The 17,975-nt window shown below is 37.5% G+C and overlaps 1 protein-coding gene across 1 annotated transcript; it reads left to right on the top strand.

Annotated features, from left to right (window-relative positions):
- The first annotated feature begins 133 nt into the window (after positions 1–133).
- LOC104605964 (Pentatricopeptide repeat (PPR) superfamily protein) lies at positions 134–6,184 on the top strand. Its single transcript, XM_010270929.3, has 4 exons — positions 134–2,640; positions 4,286–4,747; positions 4,884–4,937; positions 5,902–6,184. The coding sequence occupies exons 1-2, from the start codon at positions 134–136 to the stop codon at positions 4,410–4,412; spliced, it is 2,634 nt and encodes an 877-aa protein (XP_010269231.1). The 3' UTR covers positions 4,413–4,747; positions 4,884–4,937; positions 5,902–6,184.
- The last annotated feature ends 11,791 nt before the right edge of the window (positions 6,185–17,975 follow it).

Here is a 17,975-nt window from a genome sequence, read left to right as displayed (position 1 = left end):
CGTATGCGGCGATAGTTGCAGCCACGTGTGGATTCCAATCCGACGGTTTGAAATATAAATGGCCCAGTAAAGGACCTCATATGCTTTAAAAACCAGATCGCTCCTCTGCCGGGAAACAATTTTCAAGTGTTACATGGCCGAAGTGGCCACTCTCGCAAATACCGTTGTCAAGAAGACTAGAAGCAATCCCTCCTTGACATGGCAATTCTTCAAGTACCATCTTTCCTCTCCTGCCACTTTCAAATCCTGTCTTCAGTCCATTTCCGCCATTGCGCAAACTCTTGTTCGCGCCAAAATGCTACCTGAAATCGACCAACTCCACCAACTCCTCCTCCTTCAGCCCCCTGAAACTTCCCGCCTCTCTCTTACTACTCTCGCTCAAATCTCAGCGAAATTGGGGCTACTCGATAAGGCCCTCTCTCAGTTTCAATCTCTTCGAAGTCAATTCCCCACTGAACCTCCTCCTGTTCGTCTATACAATGTGCTTCTTGAGTCCTCCCTTCGAGACAATCGGCTAGAACTTGTTTCTGAGCTATACAAAGACATGCTTATTGCCGGAGTTTCACCAGAGACTTATACCTTTAATATCTTGATATCTGCTCTTTGTGATTCAGGTCGTTTGGAAGATGCCCAAAAATTGTTTGACAAAATGCATGAGAAGGGGTGCAAGCCGAACGGGTTCAGCTTTGGGATTTTGATTCATGGGTATTGCAGAGCTGGCATTAGTTCTCGGGGCCTGGAGCTTTTGGATGAGATGAGGAGAGTTGGATGTTCTGCTAACACAGTAATTTACAACACTTTGATCTCTAGTTTCTGCAAGGAGGGCAGGATTGAAGAAGCTGAGAGATTGGTTGAGAGGATGAGAGCAGATGGGCTCTTTCCCAATGTTGTTACCTTCAATGCCAGGATTTCAGCTCTTTGTGGTTTAGGGAAGATCCTAGAAGCTTCTAAAATTTTTAGAGATATGCAGGATGATGAATTGGGGTTGCCTAAGCCTAACCATATCACATGCAACATAATGCTAAGAGGCTTTTTCCAGGGAGGGATGTTGGATAAGGCTGACCTTTTGATCGAGTCTATGAATAAAGATGGTTTTATGAAGTTGGAGAGTTATAATATATGGTTGATGGGTTTGGTGACGAATGGTAAGCTACTGAGGGCACGATTGGTGCTTACGGAGATGGTTGACAAGGGCATAACTCCAAATATTTACTCATACAACATATTGATTGATGGGTTGTGCAAGAGTGGGATGATCTTGGATGCAAGAATGGTGTTGGGTTTGATGATTAGTAATGGTATTTCACCAGATACTGTAACATATAGTATCTTGCTCCATGGATATTGCAGTAAAGGGAAGGTTTTAGATGCCAATAAAATTCTCCATGAAATGATGAGGAATGGGTGTTATCCAAACACTTTTACTTGCAATATTTTGTTGCAAAGTCTATGGAAAGAAGGGAAAACCTCCGAAGCTGAGAAATTGTTACAGAAGATGAATGAGAGAGGGTATGTTTTAGATATCGTGACCTGTAATATAGTAATTGATGGTCTCTGCAGAAGTGGGATGTTGGATAAGGCCATTGAGATTGTGGATGAGATGTGGGTTCATGGAAGTGCTGCCCTTGGCGTACTTGGAAACTCATTTATTGGGCTAGTAGATAATAATAATAATAAAAGGAAGAAATGCTTGCCTGATTTGATCACATACTCAACTATAATTGATGGGCTATGCAAGGCTGGAAGGATGCATGAAGCTAAAAATAAGTTCATCGAGATGGTGGGGAAAAAGGTGGAGCCTGATTCAATTATTTATGATACCTTTATACATGGTTTCTGTAAACATGGAAAACTCTCATCAGCATTCCGGGTTCTGAGAGACATGGAGAAAAAGGGTTGCAAGAAGAGTACTCGAACATACAACCCATTGATCTGGGCTCTGGGTAGTAAACATCAAGTAGATGAAATGTATAAATTGATGAACGAGATGAGAGAAAGTGGGGTTTCTCCTGATGTCTTCACCTATAATAGTATTATTAGTTCTCTCTGTGAAGTAGGGAGGACACAAGATGCTACATCTCTCTTAGATGAAATGTTGCAGAAGAGTATATTTCCTAATGTTTCTTCTTTCAAGTTGTTAATCAAAGCCTTCTGCAAGGCTTGTGATTTTGGAGCAGCACAGGAGGTTTTTGAATTTTCTGTAAGTATATTTGGCCACAAGGAAGCACTATATGACATAATGTTCAATGAGTTACTTGTTAGAGAGAAAGTTTCAGAAGCTAAGGAACTACTTGAAGCTGCAATAGATAGAGGTTTTGATTTGGGGGGATTTTCCTATACATCTCTAGTTGAAAGGCTATGCAAAGAAGAAAAGTTAGAAGGAGCTCATGATATCCTTAGTAGGATGATTGACAAGGGATATCAGTTTAATCCTGCATCATTTATGCCAGTAATTGATGAGTTAGGTAAAAGGGGAAAGAAACATGAGGCTGATGAACTTGCAGAGAAGATGATGGAAATGGCTTCAGAAGGAAGAGTCACAAATAAGCCTTATCACAAGCGATGTTACAAGAAAAAATTGAAACATAGTGAATTAGAAAAAGTGTGTGGTGAAAGTGATTGGAAGAATCTATTGCACAGGTATTCTATTCTTTTCAATCTTTGTTTATTTATTTGGTCTAACATCTCTTTATGTTTACCCGCCAAACTCCGTTGTTTTAGATGCTTTTCTTTCATACCTCGTTATTCATTTTTGTAGCTCCTTTGTGAAAAGATGAAATGTACCTTATTTACAATAACAAAATTTAGTACAGGGGGTTAAGTGCTTCTAGGCATTTAACCAGTCATGTTTCCCCTTAAAAAAATGGTGTGCCCAGATCACTGCCTTTTTTATTTTTGAGAAAGAAAAGTTTCACCATTTCCTTTAAAATTACAGCATGCACAATGCACATTATTTTTAGCACATGAGCCTCTAGAAATTGATGGGATGGGAATGGGGACATAGCTATAGACAAATATTCAATCTATAAAATAATTAAAACTTATAAGCAAAGAGTAAATAAATAAAGGGTTCGACTATGATGCTGGAAAGACATGATACCGGAATAACTTATAATCAATCAAGTGGCATCATCATAGTGCTAACCAATCAGGTGGGTTTTCATCAAAATTCACAGGAGGTTTTGATTGGTTTCATGTCTTTCTGGCATCATAGATTTTTCAAAATGGAGGAAACTTTGCCTTATTGAGGAAGGCAAAGAGGGAAGCTGATGGAAGAAAATGAGAAGAATGCTTACCTTTCTAGTCTAGAATCTTGTATATACTATGTATCCTAATCCTACATGGAAATTTTTGAGGAAGAAGAAGAATGAATAAAATCTTCAATCAATATGAGGACGGGGACATAGGCATATATAAATATTCAATCCATAAACTATTTAAAAATTAAAAGCAAGGAGTTAGTAAATAAAGAAAATTTTGAAATGAACCTTCGCCTTATTGTTGAAGGAAAGGAGAGAAGCTGGTGGAAGCAAATGAGAAGCATGTCTTGCCTTTTTATTATACAAACTTGGACATACTATGTATCCTATAAGTAAACTTTTGAGGAAAAAAAGGAAAAAAGAATGAAATCAGGGAATGGGAGCAAGAAAAAAATAAAAAACAATTAACAAAACCTCTATGCATGTGTGTCATATATTTGTTTATTTTATTGTTATGTTCCAGCATGTATGATGCAAATGCTTGGCACATGTTAAAACGCAAAATTCAAAGTCTTAGAATCTTAGCAAGTACTTTGACACCTTGTAGCATCTGTGCTAATTTGTTTTCAGTAACGTAAATTTGGAGTGAAGATGCCAACTATAACAGTTAGTAATATGTGGGACTTATTACCATAGACCTGGGATGTAGTCTCCCTTACACCTTTCCCATGCTTGCCACATATATCTGTCTCTACTTGAAGTCTGCCTTAACCACCCTCTTGCCTTTTGGGGGGAAAAAGCCTTGGAGCATCATCAGCATGATGTGAGGATGTCATACAAGATGCCAGATGTTAGTACAGGATCCAACTATCCATGTTTTGTGTCAGGTACCTATTGTTATGCCAGTATTACCTAGTGCTGTGAATAAACTGGAAATTTGGCTCCCACCCTTTTCACCTACCAAGTGGATGGTTATGATGTTTGTTAAGCATTCGTTATATGTTATCTATTGGATAATTTGATTCTGTATGGTACAATTAGGATGTCTGTTCTACTTTCTTATCTAATGACCCTTTCATTTGCAGAGATGATGGGAGCAGAATAGCAATAAAAGTTCTTAAACGGGTGCAAAAAGGCTGGGGTCAAGGCAGTATATTAAGTGTGCAACCCCAAAAAAGTGATTTTCTTGACTACTGGGAAGGCACTGGGTAGTTTTCTGTTTTGTGGGGTAAATGCCAATGTTTAGATTATAGAAAGGAACTAGCAGGAGACAAAGAATGAGACCATGGGAAGAATGGAAGACTAATAATTTGCTTTGTTCATAACTTGCATTAACATGCCAGTGACAAATGGCTGGCTAATGACTGACTGCACTCATCAATCTCTGATTTGAAGCTGAACTGGTGAAGGCATCTCTTGTCTGCCATCATCTTTTTCAAATACTCGTGACTGGTTTTTCTGATCATTTGACCTGAGGCAGGGTTTTCTTGCATTGTTATTCATGGAAATTGCTCTGTCATTGGACCCTATGTCAGTGCAGCATGAAGGTATGTCACTATGTCCAAGCTACTAAGGCTTACATTTTTCCATCATTACCTGACTCTTTTTATGGTAAGTTCTGCTCAATTGTATGTATTTATGTACTCTGTGTTTTATCTTAATGGGGTTCTCAATGTTTTTCAGCCAAGTTGGAGGTCATCATCTTGCTCATCCGGAGAAAGGATGTGAATCAATAGGGTAACATTTGACTTGACATCTTTCTTCTTAAGAAATTTCAGTTCTCCCCTCTAAGCAAAACCTTGAGAAACAAAAAACCAAAACATTATGCATAAAACACATCAAACCTAGATAGCCATTGGATATAGGACATCCAAAACTATAGTCTCTGGGTGCCTACTACATCTGGAGAAAGGATGTGAATCAATAGGGTAATGTTTGACTCGACATCTTTCTTCTTAAGAAATTTCAATTCTCCCTCCAAGCAAAACCTTAAGAAACAAAAGACCAAAACAATATGCATAAAACACATCAAACCTAGATAGCCATTGGATATAGGACATCCAAAACTATAGTCTCTGGATGCCTACTACATTAGTGAAGTTTATACAATCAAAATACCACTGCAAAGTTAAAACATGTTTCAAGAAGAGCGGAATGACTTGCCACAAGAGGGAGTTTTTTTGATCCAATGAAGTTTGAGCAACCTCTTCCACTACTAGTTTAATGTTCAGCCTGACCACCCACCTAAGGCCATATTAACAACCCAGAGTTATGCCTCCTCAACACTGCTGGTATTTGATAATTGATCATTTGTCCCTCCACTGAATTTGAAGAAAAATTACCACTCCTGGGGTAATTTCCAATTGAAACATCACTGATAGGGTAGGAAGGGTGCATCAAAATTCAATTTGCTGAAGCTCTGTTGGGATGGCTTCCATATCAGTGGTCTGTCCAAAGTTGTACTTGCTGATTCGGGCTGCATGGGAATTATTTTGCCCTGGTAGTCTTCTTGGTGTCTTTGTCAAGGGAAGTCCATAACCTACCAACAACTTGATTAGGCTATGCTTCATTTTATAATGCCGCTTTGATAGACCAGGTTAATAAGCTTGGAAATGGCCCAGTATAGGAGTCCACCCAGAACATGCCAATCTGTATATACGGAGTTTTATACAACTAAACACTCTGTTCCATTGGTGCACAGTTTTCCGTCTGTTGTGAGCTGTTTTCTACTGTATGGATCGCTCGGAGTTCTAAAGCAGCAGAGACTGAGAAGTGAAGAACGTGATTTGGATAATCCCTTGGATTCAGTTTGGACTGCCATCTCAGCTGTCATGATCAAGTACCATAGAATCAGCACCTGAAGATTGTATATTTGTATTTATAATTTTGTCCAAAGAGAAAAACGTAGCAACTTGGTTAATTGCAGAAATATCAAAAGTTTTTACATGGAAAATTATCTAGTCAAATGGGATTTTTGTTTATTACATTGCAGAATTAAGTCAATTTATCTCATCAAACTGAATTAAGTGCATTAGGAAGGTAGCCTTTCAGAATTCATGCTCCTGATGTTGGCAAGTCTGGCGGTATGGGGAGGATGATGCAATTGTTGGTGATAACCTATTGGGTCAAGGCCTGGTTATGGTATTCCCAGACGGCCAGACGTGGATCCTTTTTATATCTCTGCATTCTGAGTTTTGCCAGGTCCCTTTTCGTGTTTAGATATGGTATGTGGTTCTTGACCCAACCAATTAAGCTTTTACGATAAAATCGGATAGTTGGAATTTGACAATTTCTTACAGAAAAACACTAAAACCTAAAATGTTTTTAAAGATTTACACGATTTACTTTTATATGCATACACCATGGTTTCCAAGCTATCGTTGACTCAGATGGTTGGACCATTTGGCTCAGAAACCATTCAGGCAACCGGTTCCGTTTCAACCTCAACCTGTTCTTTGGCCAAAAACCGTAGATTTGGTCAGTGACCTGCTGACCCAGGCAGTCAAACAACAGTTTTTGGCTATTTTTATTTTAATTATGTTTTACATTTTTAAGTTTTTAAATTGGACTGGGCCATTCATTTGAATCAGATGGTCGAACTGCTGATCCGGAAACCGGTGGCCAAAGGGGCTTTCGTTCCGGGTTGGTGTTTAAAAACATTGGCAAAGCATGCCAACCGGTTCAAGAGTTGGGCCCAATTCTTAATGGGTTTTAACGCAATACCAGAATGACAAGTACGGTCCAAGATTCTGAGGGAGAAGGGCAACAGGGGCTGAGATTATCAAATGAATGTCTTGGATTTAAAATTCCTAAGCTGAGCTCACGGTCCCCCTTTAATGCTTTTGGGTAAGAACGCTAGCATGGTGATGGTGCCCTTGCAAAGCATTACAAAATACATTACACAATTACACTTGTAAATCCAAGTTTAGATCTCATCTGAAGAGCTTTTCCCTTTGTTTAATCACAATTCCCAAATCAATCAGACCTTATTTATTTTCCCTAGTCAAACAGAAAACTCCACCCATTGGATTCTAAGACTTCCCAATATATAATCTAGGACAAGATGTGCTGGGGCTGGGATCAAAGCCAGAGCTAGCTCCAGAGGATGAGATTCTCAAGATTTTGAGGCCCTCCATGTGCCTAGCTGGTTGTACGAATACAGAGGCCTCTGCGGAGTTTTGTTGAACTAAGCCCCACTGCATCATGTAGAACAGAATAGATTATTAAGTAGTTGATTTTGTAGTGGGTCTAATCCCAAGCCTTACTATAAATTAATTAATTAGAGAAAAAAAAATAAGCATTAATTAGGCCATTGTCCTCAGATATTATATGATAACCCAAAGAACCTTGTCAGGGCTTCGGTCTCTACCCCACCCCAATGATGTCCTATCAAGTATCAACTAGAAAGTATACCCATTTTTGTCCCTTCTCCAACTCATTTTCTTTGATTCTTCATTGGATACTGATATAGGCTATGGAATCTGAAGCCTGAAGCCTATAAAAAGAGAGGAATCCTGCCCCTACTCCCCAGTAGCAACACCCTAGAGATCATCACTTACATGTCATGAAACAAAACAAAAACACAACACCAACCCCTTTTATTTACCACTTGCTACACATGAACATGCTTGGTTGCAAGAATAAGGGATTGGTTATTGTAGTTTGCGGTTTATTTCACCTAAAAGGTTTAGGAGTGCTTAAAAATAAGTGTTTATTTAGGTTATTAAGCACTTATTGATATTTGGGATATAAGCCCGAAACAAGCGCTTATTTTAAAAATAAAGGCTTATTTTTTAAGTTTAAATTTCCAATTTTCTTTAAGTGCTTATACAATAAGCATTTATTCAATTTTTTCTTTCAAAATTATCCCTAATTAAATTTTAAAATACCACTTATAAAATTATGCCTAGTTGAATTAAGTACTTTCATAAAAATGCTTTCATAGAAGTACTTTTGTTCATAAAAGTGCTTTCATATAAGTGCTTTTATAAAAGTTCTTTCATATAAGTGTTTTCATAAAAGTACTGTTATAAAATTGTTTTCATAAAAGTATTTTCATAAGGGTATATTTTAAAATTTTAAAAGAAAATGGAGGACAATAGTCACAAATGCTTATTTAAGTACTTATTGGAGAAAAAGACTACCAAACGTGCCAAATACAAATAAATGCTTATTCAAATAAGTACTTGTTTTTAAGCACTTATTCAATAACTACTTATTTTTAAACACTTATTCACTAACTACTTATTTTTAACTTAAACACCGCCAAACATAGCCTTAGTTCGAGTAAGAATTCAGTTGAGTGGACAAAAGGATCAGAATTGCCGTTTGTGGACAGAGCACTACTATACCCTTAGATTGCGTGTTCTCCACATATGCCAGACTCTTAGATTGTTCAGCACATAATATAAAAACCATCAAAAAATCTGGCCCAGAAAATGAGTTCCGGTTTTCTCTCTCGATGGCTCAAGGGCCAATTTTGGGTAAAATGAAAAACCCCTCCACAACCATGAATTAAATATCAGCTTTGATGAATCTAGAGACAAGAATGGTAGGGCCAAAGAGGTTTATTGGAAGAAATCAGTAGGGAAATGTTAAGCAAGTGAAGTGAAAAGCACTCACCTCTATTGACAAACAAACCAGGCTGCACTGCAGATTGGATATTAAAAAGAAAAAGCCAAATCTATCCATGCTGCTTGTACTCTGGGTCTGGGTAAATTTTGTCCCCATTAGTTTTTTTTTTCAAGGCAATATCCCCATTAGATATTACATGTAAAATCCTGTGAGACGAGACAGAAGTTGCATGGACAGATCGGTTTTCATTTTTGAATTTGGATGATATCAGTTTGGCTATCGGTCCATTTATAACCATTCAGAAACTGTTCATAAATTATAAATAATTTTGTCTTAGAGATACTGTCAAATACAAATGCACATACATATTTATTAATAAAACAAAAATACGCCTATATTAATTTGTAATTTGGGCTTAAGATAAATGTGTTCTAGCCTTCAGAGTTTTGTTGAGCACCGACAGAGAAGAACCATTATTTATCATTTCCCATGCAACTAACAAAAAGCAAAAAGACACCAAGGTAGATGATGGTTCTTTTATCTTCTGGGGTTGATTTGGCCATGTTCCATTTTATATAAATAAATTCCTGCAAACAGACACCATGTCATCCCGGTGAGAATAACAAAAAGAACATTAACTAATAAAAACAAAATTAATTTGCCAGGGGAATTCTAGTAATTTTATTAATTATGAATAGTTTAGTACGGCTACGTCTGGTGGTAAAAGTGCAAATGCTGAATTGAAGTGGATTCTTAAATAAGGTTTTTAAAATCGAATCAGACAATGAATCATTTAGGGTCCGTTCCTGGTTTGAACGGTTCAACCGTTTGAATCAAATGGATAGTCTATTTTGACAAAAGAAATAAAAAATAAAACAGCCAAAAACCACTAGACAGTTTGAACGATTTATTAACTAAATCAATGATTTTTTACCAAAATGGCAATTCTAAGGTAAAATGGAACCGATCAAGTGATCAATCCCCGGTTTTTCTGGTCCGATCTGATTTTGAAAAAGAACCATACTCTTAAAAAATGCAGCCTTAATGGCCTGTAGATGCAGGTGCTCAAAATTTTCTACTAAAATAGAAAACATGCGTGAATATTCATCTTAATTTAGTGGAGAGATAAAGCGGGTCTCTATTTATAGCTAGAGATTAGAGGAAATTATATCCCGTTTTTTTCAGTATTTATGATCGAAAAGAGAAATTTGCTCTCTCATTGCTCCCGTTCCATTTTGGTGATGTTGTACTTATTCCAGTATATTTTTAACTAATATTTCTTCTGTCACTATCCTCCCTCAGTTACAACTTACAAGGGATCACAATCTATAATTTTGTATTAACAATTTGTTCTCAGTCTATGTTCATGTCAAAGTCAAACAGAAACAGCGACCTAAATTTCAATTATTGATATTTTCATGGGAAAATATCTTAAAGTATTCCTAAGCTTTAGGATATTGATTTACTCTACTCCTATGATTCAGCTTCGAAGGATTATAAATAAAAATATGTAGAGTGTAAAACTTTACATTTTGTATTATTTTTTTTGTATTTGTATTTGTATTCCTTCCAAACTGATCCTATTGTTTAAAAATTGTCTTAAAGTATTTCTACATTTTATGACAATTGACTAAATCCTCTCCTGTCATTAGCATCCATTAGGGTTCATCACAATTCATCCACATGTGACACTATGTATAAAATTTTTTAAATCCCAATATTACTCTTTTGTAATTGATTTTGAGTTCCAATATTACTGTTAAAAACCTGGAATGCCATTAATAGATCATTCCAAAGCTTGGTTTTAGCATTTGTTGACGCCATCAATCTATTTTCTGTGATTTTTTAGCATTTATGGACTTTGTTTACAAGTTTGAATTGTATTTCTAATTTCAAATGCCATGTTTATCACTTAGCATTGCTGACAATAAAAGTGAATAGTAAAAGTGGAAGAAATGATCATCGGGACTGTGGAGCAGGAGGTTTGGTGCATGCATTTCCATTAACAATAAGTTTATTCAAATGTTTCATTTTGAAATTTTAAAGAAAAATGATGGGAAAAATAATCTTTCCCATCTTTTCCATTAACGAGTGCTAACGACAGGGAAGGGTTTAGTCAATTGTTAGAAAATTTGTGGATATTTTAAGGCAATTTTTAAACAACATGATATAGTACGGGATTCGAACCAATCGAGTAAACATTTACAAAGTTGGATTTTGAAGACCTATCTTAGTACGTATAAGGGGAGGATGATGCAGTACAGAAGGAAGCTAATAAGTTCTATGCAAGTTGGGACCACTACATGACACATAAGAAGCAGAGATGATGTCGCCCACCCAACTTAGTAAATATTTGTCGAAATAGCATCATCACAGAATTTCTATATTAGTTCGCATTTACCAAATTAGCATCAATGTCTATCTTAGTACATAATTACCAAGTTAGCATTACAATAGGATTTTCAAATTTGTATTCAATTAGGACTTTCTTTTTTGAAGAGATTTAATAGGATTATAATGAGTGTTTTATTAGATTAGGAAACTTCCTTGTATGAGGCATAAGGGTGTAAAGAAGTATATATAAAGAGTAGTTAGGGCAAAGCTAGGGGAGTTTTTTGTTGATTTTTTCTTAAGTGTTCAATGAATAGTTGTTCTTTCTATTTATTTTTGGCTCGGGTTCTTATCTTTAAAGCTTCTTTGAACGTGATTTGTTTTCCAAACTACTCCATTTGGTATCGAAGCACAAATTTGATCCTTCTTTGGATGATGGCCTCTAAGAAAAAACAAGTGGCTCACATCATGGATTAAGAACTCAACAACAAAACACAAGAAGAGGTGGCAGAGTTGAGAAGACGCAAGTGCCTCCACTCATTCCTTTTTATCATCAAGGCAAACAACCAAATCAGATGTATAGTTACAAATGGTGACCAAAACGATGGGAAACGGGTCTCAAGATTGAGATCCCAAAGTTTCATTGAGGTTCTTTCACTTGTTCTTTATCATCATTAAGGCAAGCAACCAAGGTGGTTGTAGTTGCTGTTGGTGATCAGAAGTAGTGCGAAACAAATCTCCATATTGACATCCTAAAGTTTCATAGAGGCATAAATCCAAACAAATTCAAATCTAATGGCTTTGTTGATTGCTTTAATATTGTCGATGATTGTAACGAAAATCTTGCATGGTCATTCTCCTTTAGAATATCTATCAAAGAGAAACTTGTTGATTGAAACAAACCTCCAATTTTTTATGAAGAACCAATTGCTAAGGAAGAATATTCCATCATTCATAGTGAATTTCAAAATGATAAAGACAATATCAATCATCTTGTGGGTTATGATCACCACATTGTTTTCATGCATGTCTATGAAGATCCGTATTGATAAATAATTTTGTAATGTTCAAAATAGTTATTAAAGGAAAAATCATCTTATGTGAAGTGCAAGCGATATATTTCAAACTATAAGATATATGGTGAAAATATTTCAGTTAGTATTGAAGGTTTACATTACCAATTATCTATCAAAGGGTTAGAAACGAAGAAACATAGTAGAAATGCAGTAGCATATGCTAGCGTTCTCTAAGATGGTAGCATAAATCCAAGGTCGGATTCTCTCCAACCTAAGGAGGAAGATGTAGTATGGGATTCAGACCAATTCAATAAACATTTACAAAGTTGGTTTTCGAATACCCATCTTAATATGTATAGGGAGAGGATGATGTAGTACAAAAGGAAGCTAATAAGTTTTATGTAAGTTGGAACCATTACAAGACATGTAAGAAGCAAAGGTGACGCCACCCACCCAACTCAGTAAATATTTACCGAGATAGCATCATCGCAGAATTTCTATCTTCGTTCGCGTTTACCAAGCTAGCATCAATTTCTATCTTAGTGGATAGCTTAATAAGCACAAACTTAGATAAAAATGCTGTGATGATGCTATCTCGAAAAATATTTAGTAAGTTGGGTGGGTAGCGTCATCTTTGCTTCCTACATGTCTTGTAGTGGTCCTAACTTGCATAAAACTTATTAGTTTCATTCTGTACTATATCATCCCCCCCCCCCCCCTATACGTATTAAAATGGGTCTTTAAAAACCAACTTTGTAAAATTCAAACTCAAATTATAAGATTCAATTAATTTTATTTTTAGGATTTAGGGGATGGTCGGGTTTTCTATGTTGTTGTATTAAAATTTAGTGTTAAATAATGTCATCCCCTTTTATAGCTTCTTAGAGGGGTAAGGCTTCTACATCCTCTTCATAGCAATTTTTTATTAGTTAAAACCTTAAGATGTTAGCCCTCGATCGGTATGGAAATTTGGGGATGAAAAAAGTGACATTTTCAATCATATATTTCGCATTACGCTAAGAAGAATAGAAAATGGACATGTTGAACAACTATTAAATGACAAGATTTAAGATGACAAAAAAGATATCAAATCTTGCATTTGTTGCTCTTAACAAAAATTTCGTGTAGATTAGTGGCTTTACCCTAATCAATGCTAGTACCGAACTAAGTAGAGCCCATATCCCGTCACCACAAATCAGGCCAGAAGCTACAAATGGACCAAAAGCTTCTGCACTTTCCTTGTCTGTCTTCTACCACACATCCAATATCAAGCTACTGACACACATATAATTGGCAAAGTAAAAGCCTAAAACCCCAATATCAGAACCCCTCAACTCCTAGTAGCGACATATTACGGTAGACAAGAGCATAAGGCGGGATATTTTGAGCTGAGAACCCCAATATCAAAAACCCCCAACTCCTAGTAGCGACATATTACGATAGACAAGCGCATATAGGGCGGGATATTCTGAGCTAAGAACCCCTACTATCAAGAAAGGCCTTATAGAATAGCCAAAAGACACAAGGGGATATAACACAGCCCATGGAAGTCCCAACCACTTGGCTCACGAATATGGAACGAGGGGAAGTTAGAATTAGGTACCCTGTCTTGAAATCCTGCATTAGGTCGAAGGCCTTAGAGATAATGTTCATTATGACACCATAAGCTACGAGACCTGCAATAACCCCACCATTAACAGTCCTAGCCCCTGCTTCAGTGATGAAGATGGCAAGCTTTCCATAAGTTGAAGGTAGAGACCAATCACTAAGTCTGAATTTGTATTCAATTAAGACTTTCTTTTTTTGAAGAGATTTAGTAGGATTATAATAAGGAGTGTTTTATTAGATTAGGAAACTTCTTTGTAGGAGGCATAAAGGTGTAAAGAAGTCTATATAAAGAGTAGTTAGGGCAAAGCTAGGGAAGTTTTTGTTGATTTTTTCTTAAGTGTTCAATGAAGTGTTGTTCTTCCTGTTTATTTTGGCTTGGCTTCTTTTCTTTAAAGCTTCTTTGAACATGATTTGTTTTCCGAACTGCACCATAATATGAATAGGGTATGCCTATTTCCTAAAACTTATGATTAATATAAAAGATTTGCCCTAATTAAATTCGAATCAAAGCTTAACAATATTTCACTGTTGATGTCAAGCAAATCCAAACTCTGGCCTAGGAAGAAGAAGCTTCATTTTGGAATCTATGTTGATATTAGTTCTCCAAAATCTCTCAAGAAACTTAAAAACTTCTAATGGTTTGTTTTGATATCACCACTAAACTAGTTGGTTGGTGTTGGGATCTAATCTTGCCTGAATCAGAGTTAAGGGGGCTGGTTTATGGGTGGTTTTGGAGCCCCCCCACCGAAGGGTTATGTAGCCTTTAAATGTCAATAAGAGGAAAGGGTTTTCATTCAAATTTTGCTCAAAATTGTCCCTCCCTCCTATTTGGGTTGTGTTTGGTTGTAGTGCATTTTATTTGTGTTAATATATATGCATGAGAGTGCAAATGAAAAGAATGCAAATTATGGTTTAATTTTGTTTTGGGTTTTACTTTATTCTACTTCAGGGCTTATTTTATTTCATTTGTACTGCAACCAAACAAAAGAAGGTAAATTTTGCAACAAAAATAAATCAAATTTTGCACCCACATCATTTGCACTACCACAATTTTATATCAGTACAAATAAATTTGCACTGCAACCAAATGCAACGGTTTTGATCTTGGATTGGACCTTTTTGTAGTCGTATCCATAGGATATGGATCATAGCGCACTAAATGTCCAAGTAGGGTTTAAATGGAACTTATTCCTATACAATTTGGGATATGGGATCATGGGACTCAACTCTCAAAAGGTAATTACTAATTAATACAGCCTTAATTGCAAAATACGAAGAATTATTCCATCCAATGTAGAAGGGAATCGTCATAGCGAAAAGTCCTCAATGAGGCCATAACCACAAATAGAGCTATAAAATGGGTCATATTAGCCCACGGGCCATCCCGGGCCATACTTCTCTCCCCTAGGATATTTTGGAAGGTCAGCCCAGCACAGCCCACAGCCCGAGTCTGCGTAGAGTCATGCCATGCCATGAGTCGGTCTAGCCTGTGGGCCAAACCTTAGGCAAAGTTGGGCCATGGATCAGGCCAAAAATTTTAAAAAATTGAAAAAAAAAAACTTAACTTTTTTATTTTATATGAATTTTGATGTATATAATTGTTTATATATACAATAATTAAATAAAATAGTATAATAAAATTAAAAACAATTATTTCTTTTATTAATATATTATATGCTACATATTACTATATAATTATAATTATATAATATAGTATATATATATATATATGGGTTGAGCTGCAGGCTGGGCTATGCTAGCACACGGGCCGCAGATGGCACGGCCCATGAACCATCAAGCTAGGCGAAGCCAAGCCAGATCAAAACCATGTAAAGGCGCCCAATTTACCCCTCTAAGTCCACAAACCATAGAATGGATGACTTCTAACTACAATTCCATGCCCATCAAATAAACAATTAAATACCAAGTCACCTCATGATACATTGATACCAAAATGAAAAGACAACTTCTATTTAAATACAAATTATAGTGAATAAATTAACTAAGAAAATTCATGTAATCTTATTCTAACTTTAACAGTCCACTTGCATTGACTACTCACTACCATATTTTGCTTCAAAAGAAACATAATACATATATCATCGACCACTCATTTGTTTGAGGAGAATGACATTTCGTCTTGTGCTTTGATGCCACATGTTTCATTGTCAAAACAATCGATTTTTAGAATTTTGTTTTACGCACTTTTAATTCATAGAAATCACTTATTTTTTAAACCACAATAAATTTAATATCCAAACCAGATATTGTCACTGAATTGAACTTGTATCTTTACTGCGTTCTCTAATTAGATGATCCTCACTATTCTCAGCCACGTATTTGGAATATCTTTATTTGTATGTTTTCATTCATGGGAATATGTTTTCAATACACGGTTGTGAAGTGTTGTGAGGACAATCCAGATTCTTTAAAGATAGTGCAAAGAGGTACTCAAAGAGTGGTTTCCCAAAGTCCCTTACCTCGAGCGGGGAGTAGTTATTTGTAGTTGGGCATCCGTGTTTCAAATGGATAGGGATTCCGGGGTTGTCAAGATGAGGGCATCCATTGAGGTCTTCAGGAGGTTTCCTCTTCCCCAATAGAGTTCGCTTCCTTGTCAGTGCGGGATACTCCTTCTTAGTTGTGCTCTTCCGTTACGAATGGTGTTGGTGTTGCCTGAGAGGGGGGCAGCCGCGGAGATAGCCACGTGGCATCCTTGGCTATCTCAACCATCACCCGAACACCCCTCCCCCAGTTCTGAAGTCAATAAGTGTAGTGCTCGGCCACGGTTGGGCATGGAATAGTTCTGCGATCCTCGGCTAAGGAACTTTAGTTTCTTCTAGTTGACTGGTCCGAGGTAAAACCGATTTGCTAGGTGGACCAGCTGGTTCAACGCTCATGTCGTTTCTGTTATGGATCAGCAGACGCATCATTTTGTCTTCTCGAGGTCACGCACATGCGAAGTGTGGCATCGAATCGACGTTGTTGATTTTAGTTGATCTGGACCATTGGTTTCCCCAATAAAAGGCAAGGTGGTGAACCATTTTACTTTGCCCTTTTGAGTGAGCAATCATAGGAGCTTGGCGAGTGTTAGTCCTCGACTGGTGTTTCAAGTGTTCTACGGTGTAGGGCCTGTTTGGCGCATCTTTTTGAGAATATCTACTTGTAGCTCTAACAATCAAAAGACGCATTGAGCTTTTGACATAAGATCTGGGTAGCCTGAAGACCGTTTGGCAAACACACATCTTTCTGTGCATTATTTTGTGTCTTTCGACGTGAGATCAAAACACGGAAGACACGAGAAGATTCATTTGGAGCTTCTTGAAATCAGCCCAAAATTGGCTTCCCATGTCTTTTCAGTGCCCTATCTTTTGGCAAAAAGATCTTCCATATGCCAAATGGGAATAGACCAATTTTTTGTCTTCCCGGCTTGTAAGCAACCGAAAGACCGCATGGAAAGATGTGCCAAATGGGGCCATAGTTTCTCGATAAGATGTCTTCATCTTCCTCCTCCTCTTCTTGTTCTTCCTCTTCATCTAGAAGCACATCTGCTAGTGAGTCCGAGCCAGGGTTTCACCCTGAAGCCACCGCACTTGAGGCCTGCGAGTCCGACACCCGTGAGGCTGAGGTCGATGGGCCTCAAGGTGAGGCTTTCGCGATGGTGGAGGCTGAGGTCGAGGAGACCGATGAGGCCGAAGTGGACATTGTGTCAGAAGAGGGGCTCGATAGTCCTGTGCGGTACGACAGCCGGTCGGGAGAGATGCCATGGCATCAGTGAGAAGGCTACCTTAGCTCGGTCGAGAGAGATTTGTGTCTACGAGCGCAGCTTGATAGCCAAGCTAAGGTTTCCTTTGAGCGAGGGTATCGCAACAGTGCTGAGGTGGTACCTCGTCTAGCCAACGTGGACATCACCCTATTGATGTCCACATACTTCCTACACCAAAAGAAGCACTAGAAGGGCTATTTATACTTATCAGCTCGACAGCACAGTATGGTGCTCGTCAGAGCCCCCTCCTCGGTGAAACACTGGAAGGAGGGGTTCTTCGTGCGATGTCTAGGGGGCTGACCATTCCTTGCCAAGCTATCAATCCCGAGGACTAAGGTGAGGGCGCCGACCGAGACTGAGCTATCTAGGGAAGAATTAGCAGCCATCAGGAGGATAGTGAGAGTAGATGTACAAGAATGCACGTCATTTTCCAACAGATATCCATCAATTAAGGATTCTAGTTTTTCATCATTTGTTTATATC

Source organism: Nelumbo nucifera, chromosome 1, assembly GCF_055504915.1.
Source record: "Nelumbo nucifera cultivar China Antique chromosome 1, China Antique-T2T, whole genome shotgun sequence".
Lineage (NCBI taxonomy): Eukaryota > Viridiplantae > Streptophyta > Magnoliopsida > Proteales > Nelumbonaceae > Nelumbo > Nelumbo nucifera.
The sequence above is the reverse complement of the archived record's forward strand: the minus strand, read 5'-3'. Positions and strand labels throughout refer to the sequence as shown.